This window comes from Nematostella vectensis, chromosome 5, assembly GCF_932526225.1.
Source record: "Nematostella vectensis chromosome 5, jaNemVect1.1, whole genome shotgun sequence".
NCBI classification, from domain to species: domain Eukaryota; kingdom Metazoa; phylum Cnidaria; class Anthozoa; order Actiniaria; family Edwardsiidae; genus Nematostella; species Nematostella vectensis.
In genome coordinates, this window is record NC_064038.1 from 33916 (window position 1) to 58464 (window position 24549).

Below are 24549 nucleotides of genomic sequence, written 5' to 3' on the forward strand. Positions count from 1 at the left end.
TTCTTGAGTTGCCTTATTGCGTAAAGGCGCCTGTTAGCTTTCTTCACTACGTACTCGCAGTGAGCAGCCCATGTCAGATCGTTGGAAATGTACACGCCGAGTAGCTTAAATGATGTCACTTCCTCAATATAGGTGCCACCGGTGGCAATGGGTTGAAGCTCGCAGCTATTGTAGTGAAGAAAGCTTACACGCATCTCCTTGCATTTCGTTGGATTAAGTTGCATGTTGTTATTACTGGCAAATTCTTGAATATCCGACACAATATACCTCATTAATGATGGTGAATTCCTGGGAATAACTTCCATTACTGTAAGGTCGTCGACAAACTTTGCCCTCAAGCTCCATTTGTCGACAAGCTCGTTCACCATTACAGCAAATAATATAGGCGCTAATTTTGTGCCTTGTGGGATGCCCCCATTAAGCTTTCTAGGTTGAGATTTAAACGTGCCTATTTGGACAGACTGCGACCTTTCTAATAGGAAAGCAGCAACCCACCTTACTAAGCTAGAGTGCATGTCAGAACAGGATAACTTAGATAGTAATATCTTAGTAATTTGCTCTCTGTTTCTGATTTTCAAAATCATTGTCATATATATTTACCACACCTCACCTAAGATTAGCATAAGATTAGCATAAGATTAGCATAAGATTAGCATAATGGCGGTGAGAGGGCTTTTGTTCGCATAGCTCTCAATGTTTTCTTCGTTTAAGACATTTAGTTAGACGTTTTTCGTCTAAATTCAGAAATACATAACTATAATACTCGTTTTAGTAATACCATTCATATGCATAAAGTTTCGTCTAAGTCAGGCCTTCGTTGTTTTTCCTTTCCTGCAGCTAAACTGTTTAACAGCATTGACGATAGTGTCAAGAAATCTACTTCAGTTAGGGCTTTTACTAATATTTATTGGTCTTTTCAGAATCCAGAAATATTATTATTATTATTATTATTATTATTATTATTATTATTATTATTATTATTATTATTATTATTATTATTATTATTATTATTATTATTATTATTATTATTATTATTATTATTATTATAACTTACTTAAACAACTCAATTTACAATTTTAGAATTACTAAATATTTCTTTTATAAATGATTTTTCTTGATTCATTAGAATTTGATTATTTACAAAATTGAGCTATACTATTAAAAATCGTGATTAAAAAAAAAACTACAAAAATACATTGAAAAAATATTTGCTCTCTGTTTCTGATTTTCAAAATCATTGTCATATATATTTACATGTGCTCGCCTTGGGCTCCTTGAACCACGTAGACACAGAAGGGCAGATCTTAAAATGACGAACGAAACTTTTGCACGGATCCACGACACGTTTGTTGAGTATAATTCTCCCTTCTTCTCGGCAATGAGCTCCGCTAGCCTGGAGTGAAACTGTTGGCATTCGCTTGCCATTCCCCCTGTCGAGCCAAACACTAATGGTGTGAAAGTGGCCTGCTCTACTTCTAACACTCTAGTAGCGTACTGGCGCTTCTTTTCTGTTTCATGTTGCCTAAATATTTTTATTATTATTATTATTATTATTATTATTATTATTATTATTATTATTATTATTATTATTATTATTATTACTATTATTATTATTATTATTACTATTATTATTATTATTATTATTATTATTATTATTATTATTATTATTATTATTATTATTATTATTATTATTATAATTATTATTATTATCATTACCTAGCCTCACCAAAAACAGTCCCCTTTTCCCCCTATGGTACCAAGCGAGCTTATGTCAGTCCGTTTTCCAGGCGTATTTATGGTAGAGACGGCGTACAGTCCGATGGCAAAGAGTGGCAGCAAGAACAAGGAAACGGTGTTTTACAAGGTGCGATCTTATCTCTAGAATAAGGAGTTGTAACGGTAGGAGCCCGTCACTGTGATATAGGTACTATAAATGAGCCCATCACTAGGAGAGTACAGCTGTGATATAGGTACTATGAGTGAGCCCATCACTAGGAGCGTACAGCTGTGATATAGGTACTATGAGTGAGCCCATCACTAGGAGCGTACAGCTGTGATATAGGTACTATGAGTGAGCCCATCACTAGGAGCGTACAACTGTGATATAGGTACTATGAGTGAGCCCATCACTAGGAGCGTACAGCTGTGATATGGGTACTATGAGTGAGCCCATCACTAGGAGCGTACAACTGTGATATAGGTACTATGATTGAGCCCATCACTAGGAGTGTACAACTGTGATATAGGTACTATGAGTGAGCCCATCACTAGGAGAGTACAACTGTGATATAGATACTATGAGTGAGCCCATCACTAGGAGCATACAACTGTGATATAGGTACTATGAGTGAGCCCATCACTAGGAGCGTACAACTGTGATATAGGTACTATGAGTGAGTCCATCACTAGGAGCGTACAGCTGTGATATAGGTACTATGAGTGAGCCCATCACTAGGAGCGTACAGCTGTGATATAGGTACTATGATTGAGCCCATTCCTAAGAGCGTACAACTGTGATATAGGTACTATGAGTGAGCCCATCACTAGGAAAGTACAACTGTGATAAAGGTACTATGAGGGAGCCCATCACTAAGAGCGTACAACTGTGATATAGGTACTATGAGTGAGCCCATCACTAGGAGAGAACAGCTGTGATATAGGTACTATGAGTGAGCCCATCACTAGGAGCGTACAGCTGTGATATAGGTATTATAAGAGAGCCCATCACTAGGAGCGTACAGCTGTGATATAGGTACTATGAGTGAGCCCATCACTAGGAGAGTACAGCTGTGATATAGGTACTATGAGTGAGCCCATCACTAGGAGCGTACAGCTGTGATATAGGTACTATGAGTGAGCCCATCACTAGGAGCGTACAGCTGTGATATAGTTACTATGAGTGAGCCCATCACTAGGAGCGTACAGCTGTGATATAGGTACTATGAGTGAGCCAATCACTAGGAGCGTACAACTGTGATATAGGTACTATGAGTGAGCCCATCACTAGGAGCGTACAACTGTGATATAGGTACTATGAGTGAGCCCATCACTAGGAGCGTACAACTGTGATATAGGTACTATGAGTGAGCCCATCACTAGGAGCGTACAACTGTGATATAGGTACTATGAGTGAGCCCATCACTAGGAGCGTACAACTGTGATATAGGTACTATGAGTGAGCCCATCACTAGGAGCGTACAACTGTGATATAGGTACTATGAGTGAGCCCATCACTAGGAGCGTACAACTGTGATATAGGTACTATGAGTGAGCCCATCACTAGGAGCGTACAACTGTGATATAGGTACTATGAGTGAGCCCATCACTAGGAGAGTACAACTGTGATATAGGTACTATGAGTGAGCCCATCACTAAGAGCGTACAACTGTGATATAGGTACTATGAGTGAGCCCATCACTAGGAGCGTACAACTGTGATATAGGTACTATGAGTGAGCCCATCACTAGGAGCGTACAACTGTGATATAGGTACTATGAGTGAGCCCATCACTAGGAGCGTACAACTGTGATATAGGTACTATAAGAGAGCCCATCACTAGGAGCGTACAGCTGTGATATAGGTACTATGAGTAAGCCCATCACTAGGAGCGTACAGCTGTGATATAGGTACTATGAGTGAGCCCATCACTAGGAGCGTACAGCTGTGATATAGGTACTATGATTGAGCCAATTCCTAAGAGCGTACAACTGTGATATAGGTACTATGAGTGAGCCCATCACTAGGAGCGTACAACTGTGATATAGGTATTATAAGAGAGCCCATCACTAGGAGCGTACAGCTGTGACATAGGTACTATGAGTGAGCCCATCACTAGGAGCGTACAACTGTGATATAGGTACTATGAGTGAGCCCATCACTAGGAGCGTACAACTGTGATATAGGTACTATGAGTGAGCCCATCACTAAGAGCGTACAACTGTGATATAGGTACTATGAGTGAGCCCATCACTAGGAGAGTACAGCTGTGATATAGGTACTATGAGTGAGCCCATCACTAGGAGCGTACAGCTGTGATATAGGTATTATAAGAGAGCCCATCACTAGGAGCGTACAGCTGTGATATAGGTACTATGAGTGAGCCCATCACTAGGAGAGTACAGCTGTGATATAGGTACTATGAGTGAGCACATCACTAGGAGCGTACAGCTGTGATATAGGTACTATGAGTGAGCCCATCACTAGGAGCGTACAGCTGTGATATAGTTACTATGAGTGAGCCCATCACTAGGAGCGTACAGCTGTAATATAGGTACTATGAGTGAGCCCATTCCTAAGAGCGTACAACTGTGATATAGGTACTATGAGTGAGCCAATCACTAGGAGTGTACAACTGTGATATAGGTACTATGAGTGAGCCCATCACTAGGAGCGTACAACTGTGATATAGGTACTATGAGTGAGCCCATCACTAGGAGCGTACAACTGTGATATAGGTACTATGAGTGAGCCCATCACTAGGAGAGTACAACTGTGATATAGGTACTATGAGTGAGCCCATCACTAGGAGCGTACAGCTGTGATATAGGTACTATGAGTGAACCCATCACTAGGAGCGTACAACTGTGATATAGGTACTATGAGTGAGCCCATCACTAGGAGAGTACAACTGTGATATAGGTACTATGAGTGAGCCCATCACTAGGAGCGTACAGCTGTGATATAGGTACTATGAGTGAACCCATCACTAGGAGCGTACAACTGTGATATAGGTACTATAAGTGAGCCCATCACTAGGAGCGTACAACTGTGATATAGGTACTATGAGTGAGCCCATCACTAGGAGTGTACAACTGTGATATAGGTACTATGAGTGAGCCCATCACTAGGAGCGTACAACTGTGATATAGGTACTATAAGTGAGCCCATCACTAGGAGCGTACAACTGTGATATAGGTACTATGAGTGAGCCAATCACTAGGAGCGTACAACTGTGATATAGGTACTATGAGTGAGCCCATCACTAGGAGCGTACAGCTGTGATATGGGTACTATGATTGAGCCCATTCCTAAGAGCGTACAACTGTGATATAGGTATTATAAGAGAGCCCATCACTAGGAGCGTACAGTTGTGATATAGGTACTATGAGTGAGCCCATCACTAGGAGTGTACAACTGTGATATAGGTACTATGAGTGAGCCCATCACTAGGAGTGTACAACTGTGATATAGGTACTATGAGTGAGCCCTTCACTAGGAGTGTACAACTGTGATATAGGTACTATGAGTGAGCCCATCACTAGGAGTGTACAACTGTGATATAGGTACTATGAGTGAGTCCATCACTAAGAGCGTACAACTGTGATATAGGTACTATGAGTGAGCCCATCACTAGGAGAGTACAGCTGTGATATAGGTACTATGAGTGAGCCCATCACTAGGAGCGTACAGCTGTGATATAGGTATTATAAGAGAGCCCATCACTAGGAGCGTACAGCTGTGATATAGGTACTATGAGTGAGCCCATCACTAGGAGAGTACAGCTGTGATATAGGTACTATGAGTGAGCACATCACTAGGAGCGTACAGCTGTGATATAGGTACTATGAGTGAGCCCATCACTAGGAGCGTACAGCTGTGATATAGTTACTATGAATGAGCCCATCACTAGGAGCGTACAGCTGTGATATAGGTACTATGAGTGAGCCCATCACTAGGAGCGTACAACTGTGATATAGGTACTATGAGTGAGCCCATCACTAGGAGCGTACAACTGTGATATAGGTACTATGAGTGAGCCAATCACTAGGAGCGTACAACTGTGATATAGGTACTATGAGTGAGCCCATCACTAGGAGTGTACAACTGTGATATAGGTACTATGAGTGAGCCCATCACTAGGAGCGTACAGCTGTGATATAGGTACTATGATTGAGCCCATTCCTAAGAGCGTACAACTGTGATATAGGTATTATAAGAGAGCCCATCACTAGGAGCGTACAGTTGTGATATAGGTACTATGAGTGAGCCCATCACTAGGAGTGTACAACTGTGATATAGGTACTATGAGTGAGTCCATCACTAGGAGCGTACAGCTGTGATATAGGTACTATGAGTGAGCCCATCACTAGGAGCGTACAGCTGTGATATAGGTACTATGATTGAGCCCATTCCTAAGAGCGTACAACTGTGATATAGGTACTATGAGTGAGCCCATCACTAGGAGCGTACAACTGTGATATAGGTATTATAAGAGAGCCCATCACTAGGAGCGTACAGCTGTGACATAGGTACTATGAGTGAGCCCATCACTAGGAGCGTGCTACTGTGATAGAGGTACTATGAGAGAGCCCATCACTAAGAGCGTACAACTGTGATATAGGTACTATGAGTGAGCCCATCACTAGGAGAGTACAGCTGTGATATAGGTACTATGAGTGAGCCCATCACTAGGAGCGTACAGCTGTGATATAGGTATTATAAGAGAGCCCATCACTAGGAGCGTACAGCTGTGATATAGGTACTATGAGTGAGCCCATCACTAGGAGAGTACAACTGTGATATAGGTACTATGAGTGAGCCCATCACTAGGAGCGTACAGCTGTGATATAGGTACTATGAGTGAGCCCATCACTAGGAGCGTACAGCTGTGATATAGTTACTATTGATGAGCCCACCACTAGGAGCGTACAGCTGTGATATAGGTACTATGAGTGAGCCCATCACTAGGAGCGTACAGCTGTGATATAGGTACTATGATTGAGCCCATTCCTAAGAGCGTACAACTGTGATATAGGTATTATAAGAGAGCCCATCACTAGGAGCGTACAGTTGTGATATAGGTACTATGAGTGAGCCCATCACTAGGAGTGTACAACTGTGATATAGGTACTATGAGTGAGTCCATCACTAGGAGCGTACAGCTGTGATATAGGTACTATGAGTGAGCCCATCACTAGGAGCGTACAGCTGTGATATAGGTACTATGATTGAGCCCATTCCTAAGAGCGTACAACTGTGATATAGGTACTATGAGTGAGCCCATCACTTGGAGCGTACAACTGTGATATAGGTATTATAAGAGAGCCCATCACTAGGAGCGTACAGCTGTGACATAGGTACTATGAGTGAGCCCATCACTAGGAGCGTGCTACTGTGATAGAGGTACTATGAGAGAGCCCATCACTAAGAGCGTACAACTGTGATATAGGTACTATGAGTGAGCCCATCACTAGGAGAGTACAGCTGTGATATAGGTACTATGAGTGAGCCCATCACTAGGAGCGTACAGCTGTGATATAGGTATTATAAGAGAGCCCATCACTAGGAGCGTACAGCTGTGATATAGGTACTATGAGTGAGCCCATCACTAGGAGAGTACAACTGTGATATAGGTACTATGAGTGAGCCCATCACTAGGAGCGTACAGCTGTGATATAGGTACTATGAGTGAGCCCATCACTAGGAGCGTACAGCTGTGATATAGTTACTATTGATGAGCCCACCACTAGGAGCGTACAGCTGTGATATAGGTACTATGAGTGAGCCCATCACTAGGAGCGTACAGCTGTGATATAGTTACTATGAGTGAGCCCATCACTAGGAGCGTACAACTGTGATATAGGTACTATGAGTGAGCCAATCACTAGGAGCGTACAACTGTGATATAGGTACTATGAGTGAGCACATCACTAGGAGCGTACAACTGTGATATAGGTACTATGAGTGAGCCCATCACTAGGAGCGTACAACTGTGATATAGGTACTATGAGTGAGCCCATCACTAGGAGCGTACAACTGTGATATAGGTACTATGAGTGAGCCCATCACTAGGAGCGTACAACTGTGATATAGGTACTATGAGTGAGCCCATCACTAGGAGCGTACAGCTGTGATATAGGTACTATGAGTGAGCCCATCACTAGGAGCGTACAACTGTGATATAGGTACTATGAGTGAGCCCATCACTAGGAGCGTACAACTGTGATATAGGTACTATGAGTGAGCCCATCACTAGGAGCGTACAGCTGTGATATAGGTACTATGAGTGAGCCCATCACTAGGAGTGTACAACTGTGATATAGGTACTATGAGTGAGCCCATCACTAGGAGCGTACAACTGTGATATAGGTACTATGATTGAGCCCATTCCTAAGAGCGTACAACTGTGATATAGGTACTATGAGTGAGCCCATCACTAGGAGCGTACAGCTGTGATATAGTTACTATTGATGAGCCCATCACTAGGAGCGTACAGCTGTGATATAGGTACTATGAGTGAGCCCATCACTAGGAGCGTACAGCTGTGATATAGTTACTATGAGTGAGCCCATCACTAGGAGCGTACAACTGTGATATAGGTACTATGAGTGAGCCCATCACTAGGAGCGTACAGCTGTGATATAGGTACTATGAGTGAGCCCATCACTAGGAGCGTACAACTGTGATATAGGTACTATGAGTGAGCCCATCACTAGGAGCGTACAGCTGTGATATAGGTACTATGAGTGAGCCAATCACTAGGAGCGTACAACTGTGATATAGGTACTATGAGTGAGCCCATCACTAGGAGCGTACAACTGTGATATAGGTACTATGAGTGAGCCCATCACTAGGAGCGTACAACTGTGATATAGGTACTATGAGTGAGCCCATCACTAGGAGCGTACAGCTGTGATATAGGTATTATAAGAGAGCCCATCACTAAGAGCGTACAGCTGTGATATAGGTACTATGAGTGAGCCCATCACTAGGAGAGTACAACTGTGATATAGGTACTATGAGTGAGCCCATCACTAGGAGCGTACAGCTGTGATATAGGTACTATGAGTGAGCCCATCACTAGGAGTGTACAACTGTGATATAGGTACTATGAGTGAGCCCATCACTAGGAGAGTACAACTGTGATATAGGTACTATGAGTGAGCCCATCACTAGGAGCGTACAGCTGTGATATAGGTACTATGAGTGAGCCCATCACTAGGAGCGTACAGCTGTGATATAGTTACTATTGATGAGCCCACCACTAGGAGCGTACAGCTGTGATATAGGTACTATGAGTGAGCCCATCACTAGGAGCGTACAGCTGTGATATAGGTACTATGATTGAGCCCATTCCTAAGAGCGTACAACTGTGATATAGGTATTATAAGAGAGCCCATCACTAGGAGCGTACAGTTGTGATATAGGTACTATGAGTGAGCCCATCACTAGGAGTGTACAACTGTGATATAGGTACTATGAGTGAGTCCATCACTAGGAGCGTACAGCTGTGATATAGGTACTATGAGTGAGCCCATCACTAGGAGCGTACAGCTGTGATATAGGTACTATGATTGAGCCCATTCCTAAGAGCGTACAACTGTGATATAGGTACTATGAGTGAGCCCATCACTAGGAGCGTACAACTGTGATATAGGTATTATAAGAGAGCCCATCACTAGGAGCGTACAGCTGTGACATAGGTACTATGAGTGAGCCCATCACTAGGAGCGTGCTACTGTGATAGAGGTACTATGAGAGAGCCCATCACTAAGAGCGTACAACTGCGATATAGGTACTATGAGTGAGCCCATCACTAGGAGAGTACAGCTGTGATATAGGTACTATGAGTGAGCCCATCACTAGGAGCGTACAGCTGTGATATAGGTATTATAAGAGAGCCCATCACTAGGAGCGTACAGCTGTGATATAGGTACTATGAGTGAGCCCATCACTAGGAGAGTACAACTGTGATATAGGTACTATGAGTGAGCCCATCACTAGGAGCGTACAGCTGTGATATAGGTACTATGAGTGAGCCCATCACTAGGAGCGTACAGCTGTGATATAGTTACTATTGATGAGCCCACCACTAGGAGCGTACAGCTGTGATATAGGTACTATGAGTGAGCCCATCACTAGGAGCGTACAGCTGTGATATAGTTACTATGAGTGAGCCCATCACTAGGAGCGTACAACTGTGATATAGGTACTATGAGTGAGCCAATCACTAGGAGTGTACAACTGTGATATAGGTACTATGAGTGAGCACATCACTAGGAGCGTACAACTGTGATATAGGTACTATGAGTGAGCCCATCACTAGGAGCGTACAACTGTGATATAGGTACTATGAGTGAGCCCATCACTAGGAGCGTACAACTGTGATATAGGTACTATGAGTGAGCCCATCACTAGGAGCGTACAACTGTGATATAGGTACTATGAGTGAGCCCATCACTAGGAGCGTACAGCTGTGATATAGGTACTATAAGTGAGCCCATCACTAGGAGCGTACAACTGTGATATAGGTACTATGAGTGAGCCCATCACTAGGAGCGTACAACTGTGATATAGGTACTATGAGTGAGCCCATCACTAGGAGCGTACAGCTGTGATATAGGTACTATGAGTGAGCCCATCACTAGGAGTGTACAACTGTGATATAGGTACTATGAGTGAGCCCATCACTAGGAGAGTACAACTGTGATATAGGTACTATGATTGAGCCCATTCCTAAGAGCGTACAACTGTGATATAGGTACTATGAGTGAGCCCATCACTAGGAGCGTACAGCTGTGATATAGTTACTATTGATGAGCCCATCACTAGGAGCGTACAGCTGTGATATAGGTACTATGAGTGAGCCCATCACTAGGAGCGTACAGCTGTGATATAGTTACTATGAGTGAGCCCATCACTAGGAGCGTACAACTGTGATATAGGTACTATGAGTGAGCCCATCACTAGGAGCGTACAGCTGTGATATAGGTACTATGAGTGAGCCCATCACTAGGAGCGTACAACTGTGATATAGGTACTATGAGTGAGCCCATCACTAGGAGCGTACAGCTGTGATATAGGTACTATGAGTGAGCCAATCACTAGGAGCGTACAACTGTGATATAGGTACTATGAGTGAGCCCATCACTAGGAGCGTACAACTGTGATATAGGTACTATGAGTGAGCCCATCACTAGGAGCGTACAACTGTGATATAGGTACTATGAGTGAGCCCATCACTAGGAGCGTACAGCTGTGATATAGGTATTATAAGAGAGCCCATCACTAGGAGCGTACAGCTGTGATATAGGTACTATGAGTGAGCCCATCACTAGGAGAGTACAACTGTGATATAGGTACTATGAGTGAGCCCATCACTAGGAGCGTACAGCTGTGATATAGGTACTATGAGTGAGCCCATCACTAGGAGCGTACAGCTGTGATATAGTTACTATTGATGAGCCCATCACTAGGAGCGTACAACTGTGATATAGGTATTATAAGAGAGCCCATCACTAGGAGCGTACAGCTGTGACATAGGTACTATGAGTGAGCCCATCACTAGGAGCGTGCTACTGTGATAGAGGTACTATGAGAGAGCCCATCACTAAGAGCGTACAACTGTGATATAGGTACTATGAGTGAGCCCATCACTAGGAGAGTACAGCTGTGATATAGGTACTATGAGTGAGCCCATCACTAGGAGCGTACAGCTGTGATATAGGTATTATAAGAGAGCCCATCACTAGGAGCGTACAGCTGTGATATAGGTACTATGAGTGAGCCCATCACTAGGAGAGTACAACTGTGATATAGGTACTATGAGTGAGCCCATCACTAGGAGCGTACAGCTGTGATATAGGTACTATGAGTGAGCCCATCACTAGGAGCGTACAGCTGTGATATAGTTACTATTGATGAGCCCACCACTAGGAGCGTACAGCTGTGATATAGGTACTATGAGTGAGCCCATCACTAGGAGCGTACAGCTGTGATATAGTTACTATGAGTGAGCCCATCACTAGGAGCGTTCAACTGTGATATAGGTACTATGAGTGAGCCAATCACTAGGAGTGTACAACTGTGATATAGGTACTATGAGTGAGCACATCACTAGGAGCGTACAACTGTGATATAGGTACTATGAGTGAGCCCATCACTAGGAGCGTACAACTGTGATATAGGTACTATGAGTGAGCCCATCACTAGGAGCGTACAACTGTGATATAGGTACTATGAGTGAGCCCATCACTAGGAGCGTACAACTGTGATATAGGTACTATGAGTGAGCCCATCACTAGGAGCGTACAGCTGTGATATAGGTACTATAAGTGAGCCCATCACTAGGAGCGTACAACTGTGATATAGGTACTATGAGTGAGCCCATCACTAGGAGCGTACAACTGTGATATAGGTACTATGAGTGAGCCCATCACTAGGAGCGTACAGCTGTGATATAGGTACTATGAGTGAGCCCATCACTAGGAGTGTACAACTGTGATATAGGTACTATGAGTGAGCCCATCACTAGGAGCGTACAACTGTGATATAGGTACTATGATTGAGCCCATTCCTAAGAGCGTACAACTGTGATATAGGTACTATGAGTGAGCCCATCACTAGGAGCGTACAGCTGTGATATAGTTACTATTGATGAGCCCATCACTAGGAGCGTACAGCTGTGATATAGGTACTATGAGTGAGCCCATCACTAGGAGCGTACAGCTGTGATATAGTTACTATGAGTGAGCCCATCACTAGGAGCGTACAACTGTGATATAGGTACTATGAGTGAGCCCATCACTAGGAGCGTACAACTGTGATATAGGTACTATGAGTGAGCCCATCACTAGGAGCGTACAGCTGTGATATAGGTACTATGAGTGAGCCAATCACTAGGAGCGTACAACTGTGATATAGGTACTATGAGTGAGCCCATCACTAGGAGCGTACAACTGTGATATAGGTACTATGAGTGAGCCCATCACTAGGAGCGTACAACTGTGATATAGGTACTATGAGTGAGCCCATCACTAGGAGCGTACAGCTGTGATATAGGTATTATAAGAGAGCCCATCACTAGGAGCGTACAGCTGTGATATAGGTACTATGAGTGAGCCCATCACTAGGAGAGTACAACTGTGATATAGGTACTATGAGTGAGCCCATCACTAGGAGCGTACAGCTGTGATATAGGTACTATGAGTGAGCCCATCACTAGGAGCGTACAGCTGTGATATAGTTACTATTGATGAGCCCACCACTGGGAGCGTACAGCTGTGATATAGGTACTATGAGTAAGCCTATCACTAGTATCGTACAACTGTGATATAGGTACTATGAGTGAGCCCATCACTAGGAGCGTACAACTGTGATATAGGTACTATGAGTGAGCCAATCACTAGGAGCGTACAACTGTGATATAGGTACTATGAGTGAGCACATCACTAGGAGCGTACAACTGTGATATAGGTACTATGAGTGAGCCCATCACTAGGAGCGTACAACTGTGATATAGGTACTATGAGTGAGCCCATCACTAGGAGCGTACAGCTGTGATATAGGTACTATGAGTGAGCCCATCACTAGGAGCGTACAACTGTGATATAGGTACTATGAGTGAGCCCATCACTAGGAGCGTACAACTGTGATATAGGTACTATGAGTGAGCCCATCACTAGGAGCGTACAGCTGTGATATAGGTACTATGAGTGAGCCCATCACTAGGAGTGTACAACTGTGATATAGGTACTATGAGTGAGCCCATCACTAGGAGCGTACAACTGTGATATAGGTACTATGATTGAGCCCATTCCTAAGAGCGTACAACTGTGATATAGGTACTATGAGTGAGCCCATCACTAGGAGCGTACAGCTGTGATATAGTTACTATTGATGAGCCCATCACTAGGAGCGTACAGCTGTGATATAGGTACTATGAGTGAGCCCATCACTAGGAGCGTACAGCTGTGATATAGTTACTATGAGTGAGCCCATCACTAGGAGCGTACAACTGTGATATAGGTACTATGAGTGAGCCCATCACTAGGAGCGTACAGCTGTGATATAGGTACTATGAGTGAGCCCATCACTAGGAGCGTACAACTGTGATATAGGTACTATGAGTGAGCCCATCACTAGGAGCGTACAGCTGTGATATAGGTACTATGAGTGAGCCAATCACTAGGAGCGTACAACTGTGATATAGGTACTATGAGTGAGCCCATCACTAGGAGCGTACAACTGTGATATAGGTACTATGAGTGAGCCCATCACTAGGAGCGTACAACTGTGATATAGGTACTATGAGTGAGCCCATCACTAGGAGCGTACAGCTGTGATATAGGTACTATGAGTGAGCCCATCACTAGGAGCGTACAACTGTGATATAGGTACTATGAGTGAGCCCATCACTAGGAGCGTACAACTGTGATATAGGTACTATGAGTGAGCCCATCACTAGGAGCGTACAGCTGTGATATAGGTACTATGAGTGAGCCCATCACAAGGAGTGTACAACTGTGATATAGGTACTATGAGTGAGCCCATCACTAGGAGCGTACAGCTGTGATATAGGTACTATGATTGAGCCCATTCCTAAGAGCGTACAACTGTGATATAGGTATTATAAGAGAGCCCATCACTAGGAGCGTACAGTTGTGATATAGGTTCTATGAGTGAGCCCATCACTAGGAGCGTGCTACTGTGATATAGGTACTATGAGTGAGCCCATCACTAGGAGCGTACAACTGTAATATAGGTACTATGATTGAGCCCATCACTAGGAGCGTACAACTGTGATATAGGTACTATGAGTGAGCCCATCACTAAGAGCGTACAACTGTGATATAGGTACTATGAGTGAGCCCATCACTAGGAGAGTACAGCTGTGATATAGGTACTATGAGTGAGCCCATCACTAGGAGCGTACCGCTGTGATATAGGTATTATAAGAGAGCCCATCACTAGGAGCGTACAGCTGTGATATAGGTACTATGAGTGAGCCCATCACTAGGAGCGTACAACTGTGATATAGGTACTATGAGGGAGCCCATCACTAGGAGCGTACAACTGTGATATAGGTACTATGAGTGAGCCAATCACTAGGAGAGTGCAGCTGTGATATAGGTACTATGAATGAGCCCATCACTAGGAGCGTACAGCTGTGATATAGGTACTATGAGTGAGCCCATCACTAGGAGCGTACAACTGTGATATAGGTACTATGTGTGAGCCCATCACTATTAGCGTACAACTGTGATATAGGTACTATAAGAGAGCCCATCACTAGGCGCGTACAACTGTGATACAGGTACTATGAGTGAGCCCATCACTAGGAGAGTGCAACTGTGATACAGGTACTTTGAGTGAGCCCATTACTAGGAGTGTACAACTATGGGAGGAGGAGGGGGGTGAATAGGTTCGCGGATCGGCGGATACAGCATGTGTCCCTAGTGGGCTTCTAACACTGTTTTTGTTTCCAGATTCCCAGTGGGTCAAACAACTTCAACTCGTCTTGCCGGTACACAGTTTATCCGTAAGTAAGGTTTTTTTTCTAAATAATAATCACTCCACATATATTCCTATCATCATCATTATCATAATCTATCCACGATAGCCTGCCTGTATCAAAATTCTTATTGTATAACTGTTGGGGGAAGGATACCGGGTGTTTGTCAGTATAACTGTCTGTGCGTGTTACCGGGTGGTTGTCAGTATAACCGTCTGTGCGTGTTACCGGGTGTTTGTCAGTATAACCGTCTGTGCGTGTTACCGGGTGTTTGTCAGTATAACCGTCTGTGCGTGTTACCGGGTGTTTGTCAGTATAACTGTCTGCGCGTGTTACCGGGTGTTTGTCAGTATAACCGTCTGTGCGTGTTACCGGGTGTTTGTCAGTATAACCGTCTGTGCGTGTTACCGGGTGTTTGTCAGTATAACCGTCTGTGCGTGTTACCGGGTGTTTGTCAGTATAACCGTCTGTGCGTTTTACCGGGTGTTTGTCAGTATAACCGTCTGTGCGTGTTACCGGGTGTTTGTCAGTATAACCGTCTGTGCGTGTTACCGGGTGTTTGTCAGTATAACCGTCTGTGCGTGTTACCGGGTGTTTGTCAGTATAACCGTCTGTGCGTGATACCGGGTGTTTGTCAGTATAACCGTCTGTGCGTGTTACCGGGTGTTTGTCAGTATAACTGTCTGTGCGTGTTACCGGGTGTTTGTCAGTATAACCGTCTGTGCGTGATACCGGGTGTTTGTCAGTATTACCGTCTGTGCGTGTTACCGGGTGTTTGTCAGTATAACCGTCTGTGTGTGTTACCGGGTGTTTGTCAGTATAACCGTCTGTGCGTGATACCGGATATTTGTCAGTATAACCGTCTGTGCGTGTTACCGGGTATTTGTCAGTATAACCGTCTGTGTGTGTTATCGGGTGTTTGTCAGTATAACCGTCTGTGCGTGTTACCGGGTGTTTGTCATTATAACCGTCTGTGTGTGTTACCGGGTGTTTTTCAGTATAGCTGTCTGTGCGTGTTACCGGGTGTTTGTCAGTATAACCGTCTGCGAGTAACGGGTGTTTGTCAGTATAACCGTCTGCGGGTAACGGGTATGTGCGTGATACCGGGTGTTTGTCAGTATAACCGTCTGTGCGTGATACCGGGTGTTTGTCAGTATAACCGTCTGTGCGTGTTACCGGGTGTTTGTCAGTATAACTGTCTGTGCGTGTTACCGGGTGTTTGTCAGTATAACCGTCTGTGCGTGATACCGGGTGTTTGTCAGTATTACCGTCTGTGCGTGTTACCGGGTGTTTGTCAGTATAACCGTCTGTGTGTGTTACCGGGTGTTTGTCAGTATAACCGTCTGTGCGTGATACCGGATATTTGTCAGTATAACCGTCTGTGCGTGTTACCGGGTATTTGTCAGTATAACCGTCTGTGTGTGTTATCGGGTGTTTGTCAGTATAACCGTCTGTGCGTGTTACCGGGTGTTTGTCATTATAACCGTCTGTGTGTGTTACCGGGTGTTTTTCAGTATAGCTGTCTGTGCGTGTTACCGGGTGTTTGTCAGTATAACCGTCTGTGCGTGTTACCGGGTGTTTGTCAGTATAACTGTCTGCGCGTGTTACCGGGTGTTTGTCAGTATAACCGTCTGTGCGTGTTACCGGGTGTTTGTCAGTATAACCGTCTGTGCGTGTTACCGGGTGTTTGTCAGTATAACCGTCTGTGCGTGTTACCGGGTGTTTGTCAGTATAACCGTCTGTGCGTTTTACCGGGTGTTTGCCAGTATAACCGTCTGTGCGTGTTACCGGGTGTTTGTCAGTATAACCGTCTGTGCGTGTTACCGGGTGTTTGTCAGTATAACCGTCTGTGCGTGTTACCGGGTGTTTGTCAGTATAACCGTCTGTGCGTGATACCGGGTGTTTGTCAGTATAACCGTCTGTGCGTGTTACCGGGTGTTTGTCAGTATAACTGTCTGTGCGTGTTACCGGGTGTTTGTCAGTATAACCGTCTGTGCGTGATACCGGGTGTTTGTCAGTATTACCGTCTGTGCGTGTTACCGGGTGTTTGTCAGTATAACCGTCTGTGTGTGTTACCGGGTGTTTGTCAGTATAACCGTCTGTGCGTGATACCGGATATTTGTCAGTATAACCGTCTGTGCGTGTTACCGGGTATTTGTCAGTATAACCGTCTGTGTGTGTTATCGGGTGTTTGTCAGTATAACCGTCTGTGCGTGTTACCGGGTGTTTGTCATTATAACCGTCTGTGTGTGTTACCGGGTGTTTTTCAGTATAGCTGTCTGTGCGTGTTACCGGGTGTTTGTCAGTATAACCGTCTGCGAGTAACGGGTGTTTGTCAGTATAACCGTCTGCGGGTAACGGGTATGTGCGTGATACCGGGTGTTTGTCAGTATAACCGTCTGTGCGTGATACCGGGTGTTTGTCAGTATAACCGTCTGTGCGTGTTACCGGGTGTTTGTCAGTATAACTGTCTGTGCGTGTTACCGGGTGTTTGTCAGTATAACCGTCTGTGCGTGATACCGGGTGTTTGTCAGTATTACCGTCTGTGCGTGTTACCGGGTGTTTGTCAGTATAACCGTCTGTGTGTGTTACCGGGTGTTTGTCAGTATAACCGTCTGTGCGTGATACCGGATATTTGTCAGTATAACCGTCTGTGCGTGTTACCGGGTATTTGTCAGTATAACCGTCTGTGTGTGTTATCGGGTGTTTGTCAGTATAACCGTCTGTGCGTGTTACCGGGTGTTTGTCATTATAACCGTCTGTGTGTGTTACCGGGTGTTTTTCAGTATAGCTGTCTGTGCGTGTTACCGGGTGTTTGTCAGTATAACCGTCTGCGAGTAACGGGTGTTTGTCAGTATAACCGTCTGCGGTGTTGTCGCCATTATCCGGGCTCCCTGTGTTAGAGGCCTGGTTCCGAGCTTTGCGCGGTCGCATAGCCTCGTGCAAAACGTTTTCAGTTCGTCGAGAATTTCCTGGAGTTTTTTATTGGAGTTTTTTGACCTGAATCTAATGAATATTGTATGGATTTGTTTTTGGATGGATTCCGCACCCGTTATTTGTTTATTTCAGCGAATCTCGTGGTAATTCGTGATAATTTTGAAGTTGAAACTCGTGTAGAACTTTACCCGTGAATATCGACAAGTGGAAAATAAAAGTTGTGTTCATATCCAGAAGCATCTCATCTATCTGACCTATCTGAATTACAACATCATTCGACGGCAGAGTAAATGAACACTGAGGATTATTATCTTGGAAACATGAGTGAAAACGAAGCTAGTAGTGAAGTCGAACGAATAGAAAGCAAGAAAAGGTCCCTAGGAGGCTACCTAGGGCGCGTGAGTATTCACATGAAAGAGCTCAAAACTTGTCTTGATGATCCCTCTAGAGCCAATGAAATACAGACAGCCTTGAATGAATTACAGTCGGCTTTGAATAACTATGAGGACTGCTATCAGTCGTACATTTTGGAAGAATTGGCAACCGATGAATTCAACAGAGTGAAAGAGAAATTTGAAGAAACTCGTAATGAGTGTGAAACTACTACCAAATTGACAAATGAACGTTTGAAGAAAGGAAAGTCAAACTCAACTAAGTCAAGGCTGTCTAGTAGGTCTAGGAAATTAAGAGAGAAAATAGAAATGAAAAAGCTTCTTTTGCAACAAGAAGAAGAGATAGCTCAGCATCGAATGGATCTGGAACGTAAGAAAATAGAATTGGAATATGAACAGAAAGCGAGAGCATGTAAGCTCAAGTTCCAGGTTCAAATCGCAGAAAAGGAAGCTGAGTTATTAGAAGAGAGAGGGAGTGAGTCTGATAGTTGTGTGTCAGAAGAGTATAAAGGGGATGTAGGGGTCATGCCACCCATGTCTCAAGAGGAAAAGCTAATGAAATGGACCGAGCAATGTGACCCCATTCCTGATAATCCTAGACCAGACACACCTAAGCTAATGGAGGGCCCTTCCCATCCTAAAGACCCCATTCCTGAGAGAAAACCCCAGATTAATGACCAAGAAGCCCCCCCTAGTAGTTATAGGAAAACCCCGTTTGGTTTTCTTCCCGTGAACAGTACTGATATCATGTTAAAGCTGACCATGCTCCAAGCCATGCAACCTGTTAAGTTCTCTGGGAATCCAAGTGACTTTCCTAATTTTAGGAAGAGATTGAGAGATAATTTAGAAGATGAAATTTTAAGTGATTCACAAAAGGTTGAATTCCTACCGAAGTTCCTCTCGGGGGAGGCTTTTGAAGTTGTGGAAAGGGTTTCCGGTTGCAGCTATTCAGTGATAGTTGATATTTTGGAAGACCGATATGGGCAGCCAGCGACCGTCGCTGCTTCTTGTATTGACAATTTGACCAGAGGCCCAAGATTGAACAATCATGATTATAAGGGACTGAGGGATTTTGCAGAGCAACTTGAATCAGCCTCAAAGAAACTTGTTGGGGAATATGCTATTGAAGCCAGTACCATCTCAAACATGAAACAGATAGTTAGAAGGCTTCCCCAGTATTTAGTAAATAAATGGGGTGATGTATCCTACAAGATAAGAGAAAAGGGGGGTATCCCTAAGATTTCAGATTTGGCAGATTATGTGAAGAGGCAAGCAGCCATAAAGAATGACCCAGGTTTTGTTAACCTAAGCATGAGTGAGAACAAGGGTGGTGGTGATAAAAGACCCGAGCAGGGTGGGAAAGGCAAGAACTACCAGAAACAGACTTCTGTCTTTAAAACAGACATGGAAGGCTCACCCCCTGAAACTACTATGGGTAAACAAGCCCCAATTAAGACCTGTCCTTGCTGTCAAGGAGAACATAGGCTTTCAGACTGTGCAAATTTCAAGGGAAGGGACTTACCCGGCCGTTGGCGACTGGTAAAGGAGAAGAGATTGTGTCATATATGCCTTAGGCCAGGACATATGAGGGACAGATGCCATACAACCACTTTTTGTAACTGCAAAAGTGAGCGAAAACACCACACCTTGTTACATAACCCCCCTAGAGCTAAAGATGACCCTCCCAAAGAACTTAACTCGAGCGCAGGGGAGGGGACGACCGAGGGACCCCCTAGAAGAGACCATGCTCAGGGCACCCGGGGTGGGGAGCCACACAGGCAAACCGAGCAATACGCAACATTTTCTGAAAGAGCCACGGGGACGGTGTTACTACATGTTGTACCAGTTAAATTGATTGCCCCAAATGGGAACTCTCTGACAACGTATGGGCTACTGGATAATGGCTCAAGAGGAACTATGATAAGCTCGGAGGTTTCAGCGAAACTCGAACTTAAAGGTCATACTGAGGAAATATCCATCACCACCATGATGGGAAGTAGTAAGGAACAGATAGAGGTTGTGGAGTTTGAACTGCAACACGCAAGTGGTGAAGGGGATAGAATTCCCGTAACTGAGGGTTTGGTAACGAAGAAATTCAATGTCAACGAAAAGTGTCTTCCTAAAGATATTGACAGAGAGGCACACCCGCATCTGAGGGATATTGAGATTCCCTCGGTAGACATGCCTAGGGTTTCGGTTCTGATAGGAAAGGACGTTGGCTATGCGCATGAGGTGTTTGAAGTGCGTAGACCAGCGACGAAAGCCAGTGATTTGAAGGCTTTGAGAGGTCCTCTTGGATGGGTAATTACAGGAACCCTTCAAGGGGAGACCTCATGCAAGGAAGTAAACCTGAACTTTGCTGATTATAAGAAAGAACTTCAGCATCAGATTGAGCGGTTCTGGGATTTGGAGAGTTTCGGTACAAAGAGTGTTGGGACGGACAAGGGATCCCCAAGTTTTATATCGCACCATCTGTCCAGGGAAGACAGGAAGGCTATCGATAAGTTGGAGAAGACCATTACTAAGCGTGATGGTCACTATGAAACAGGCCTCCTGTGGCGGGATGATGATGTGACCCTACCTAATAACCGGAATGAAGCCGATAAAAGACTGAATAGTCTGAAGCGTAAGTTTTCACGAGAGCCTGGATTGGAGGAGAAGTATCGAGCAGCCATGGAGAAGTATATCACTAAAGGGCATGCACGCAAACTCAGCCCAGAAGAAGCACAAGAGACTGGACCGAGAACTTGGTACTTACCTCATTTTGCAGTGACGAATATCAACAAACCTGGTAAGCTGAGGATAATTTTTGATGCTGCATCAGAGTACCAAGGTACTTCGTTGAATAAGAACTTGTTACATGGACCTGATTGTACAAACAGCCTGACTGGGGTGCTCCTACGGTTCAGGGAGGACAATGTTGCATTGGTAGCTGATATAGAAGGGATGTTCCTTCAGGTCGGAGTTAGAGAAGAAGACCAAGATTCTCTGCGATTTCTTTGGTGGGACAAAAGCTCTGATGACCCTCCAGAAGAATATGCCATGAACGTGCATGTCTTTGGGGCAACCGACTCGCCTTGTGCAGCCAACTGGACACTCAAGAAAACTACAACTGACAATGCTGGTGACTTTGGAGATACCACCATCGAAACTGTCCTGCATAATTTTTATGTGGATGATGTACTAAAAAGCGTAGACACGAGTGCGAGTGCAGTCACGCTTGCGAACGAGTTAACCGAACTTTGTGGTAGAGGAGGGTTCAACCTCACAAAGTTTATGAGTAACAGTAGGGAGGTCCTTGCTGAAGTGCCTATCGAGAAGAGGGCAGCACCAACGCTTGATTTAGATCTTGATGAACTCCCAGTCGAGCGGGCACTTGGAGTTAGATGGAACGTGGAGACAGACACCTTCGGGTTCAAGGTGAGCAACACTGAGAAGGCTGATACTATGAGAGGAGTACTATCGACAATCAGCTCTGTCTTTGACCCTTTGAACTTTGCTGCACCAGTGATAATGCGTGGCAAGCAGATCATGCAAGCCCTATGGAGGCGGAAGGCACCATGGGACGAGCCGCTCAGTGGAGACATTCTGCGTCAGTGGCAGACATGGAAAAGGGAACTTGTACGGCTTGAAGATTTGTCCATCCCCCGATGCTACTTCAGCAGGCCAGACCATGAAGGTGTTGGACTACAACTCCATCACTTTAGTGATGCCTCGGAGGCAGGATACGGGTCAGTAAGCTACTTACGAATCGAGTACCCGGACGGAATGGTGGAGTGTGCTTTCGTCGCCGGAAAGTCAAGGAATGCACCTATTAAAGGCTCAACCATCCCAAGGCTGGAGCTACAAGGAGCCCTACTGGCAACGCGGGTGGACCAAGCAGTTCGCCGAGAACTGGACCTGAAGCCTGACAGAGTCGTGTTTTGGACTGATTCGATGATAACACTTAACTATATCAATAATGAAACCCGCAGATTCCAGACGTATGTAGCCAACAGGGTTACAGAGATTCGCGAAGCGACTAATCCTGACCAATGGCGACACTGTCCGGGAAAACTAAATCCTTCCGACGAAGTAAGTCGAGGTCTAACCATAGATGAGTTTCTCCGGGATGAGCGATGGCTTAATGGTCCGAGTTTCTTGAGAGAGTCAGAAGATCAATGGCCAGATAATAAATTTGATGCCCTGTCTGAAGAAAGTCTGGAGATAAAGAAAGAAGTGTTCTTCACTGACCTGGAGCCAGGAGATGGCCTGGAAAAGCTTCTAACCGACACTTCTGATTGGATGAAGACCATTCGAAAGGTTGCGTGGGTAATGAAGTTTGTGGAGTGGTTGAAGACAAGAAAGCATGCAAAGCCTACTGAAAAGACACCTGGAGAGTCAGAGAACAAGCTAAGTCCAGACGACATAGAACGCGCCAAGCGACGAATAGCTGTACTAGTACAGCGGGAAAGTTTCCCTGAAGAAGTGAAGGCTCTGAAGGCAGGAAAGGAGGTGAATGTTGCTAGTGCTATCTTGAAGCTTAAGCCGGTCATGAAAGGCGATGAAGTTATGAGAGTTGGAGGAAGGATCTCGATGGCACCGATGAGTGATGATGCCAAGAATCCCATGATATTGCCGAAACAGAGTCATATCACTACTATCTTGATCCGCCACCTACACGAAAGCAACGGTCATTGTGGCGTGGGACAAGTACTATCCCTGCTGAGAGAGCAGTTTTGGATTGTGAAAGCGAGAGTGGCCATCAAGGCTGTTCTTGGAAGATGCATTCATTGTCGCAAGCAAAGAAGAACTACTTTGAAGCAAGAGATGGGAGATCTACCTAGAATTCGGATGATCCCTTACGAGCCACCCTTTACGTATACAGGTATTGACTATTTTGGACCGCTATATGTTAAGCGGGGAAGAGGAAGAGTGACTGAGAAGCGCTGGGGAGCTATCTTTGTTTGCATGAACTCCCGAGCAGTTCATCTCGAGTTAGCTAAGTCGCTAGAGACGGATGATTTCATACTCGCTCTGATGAGGTTCCTGAATCGCAGGGGCCATGTTGTGGAACTGTGGTCGGATAACGGGTCCAATTTTGTGGGAGCTGATCGGGAGATACGTGAACATCTGGAAGGAATGGATCATGACAAGATCGGACGTGAGTGTTCTGCGAAAGGATGCAAGTGGATCTTTAATCCACCTGGAGCCACCCACATGTCAGGCGTGTGGGAGAGGATGGTGAGAGTCGTCAAGCGAAGTCTGAAGGCGATCCTGGGGAAGAACCCCCTCAACGATGAAGTGCTGACCACCGTGTTTACTGAGGCAGAACGTGTCGCGAATTCAAGACCGCTAACCCGGAACCCAGAGAATCCTGATGATGAGGATCCTCTTACGCCCAATCACTTTCTGAACGTGCGACCTACGATGAATCTTCCTACGGATACGGATGAACGGGCAGATAAGTACAGTCGGAAGCGGTGGAGACAAGCGCAATTACTTGCTAACCACTACTGGCGTCGCTGGTTGAAAGAGTACATTCCTTCTTTGCAAGTTCGAAGCAAGTGGAACAGGAAACAGCGAAACCTACACGTCGGAGATATAGTGCTCGTTGCGGACGACAACGTTGGACGAAACAACTGGCCTCTTGCGCGCGTGATTAATGTGTTTCCTGGCGTGGATGGATTGGTAAGGAGGCAGAGGTGCGCGGTAAAGGGACGACCTACAAGCGCCCGGTAACCAAGTTGTGTCTGCTGGAAGCCGAGGATGAGGATGTCTAGATACGGATCGGATTGGAGACTCAAGGGACAGACGTAGATAGTGTAATATAGAACGGACATTAGCGTTATGACAATACGTTTATAGTTATGAACCTCCTCCGCAGGAGTTCATGGGGGGCGGGATGTTGTCGCCATTATCCGGGCTCCCTGTGTTAGAGGCCTGGTTCCGAGCTTTGCGCGGTCGCATAGCCTCGTGCAAAACGTTTTCAGTTCGTCGAGAATTTCC

General features: G+C 45.0%; 2 protein-coding genes across 2 annotated transcripts in view; both read left to right on the forward strand.

Annotated features, from left to right (window-relative positions):
• Positions 1–15263, forward strand: part of LOC116610167 — a 29567-nt gene extending 14304 nt beyond the window's left edge. Inside the window, exons 4-5 of the mRNA XM_048727891.1 lie at positions 1788–1864; positions 15207–15263. Of these exons, the coding sequence (XP_048583848.1) occupies positions 1788–1864; positions 15207–15263 (134 nt within the window). The remainder of the gene's footprint in view (positions 1–1787; positions 1865–15206) is intronic.
• A 3226-nt stretch (positions 15264–18489) lies between these two features.
• LOC116609826 lies at positions 18490–24282 on the forward strand. The gene has a single exon (XM_048727894.1). The coding sequence runs from the start codon at positions 18490–18492 to the stop codon at positions 24280–24282; it is 5793 nt and encodes a 1930-aa protein (XP_048583851.1).
• Positions 24283–24549: the final 267 nt, after the last annotated feature.

Coding starts and splice junctions, on each gene's coding strand:
- LOC116609826 (XM_048727894.1), top strand. CDS start 18,490: ATGAGTGAAAACGAAGCTAGTAGTGAAGTCGAACGAATAGAAAGCAAG.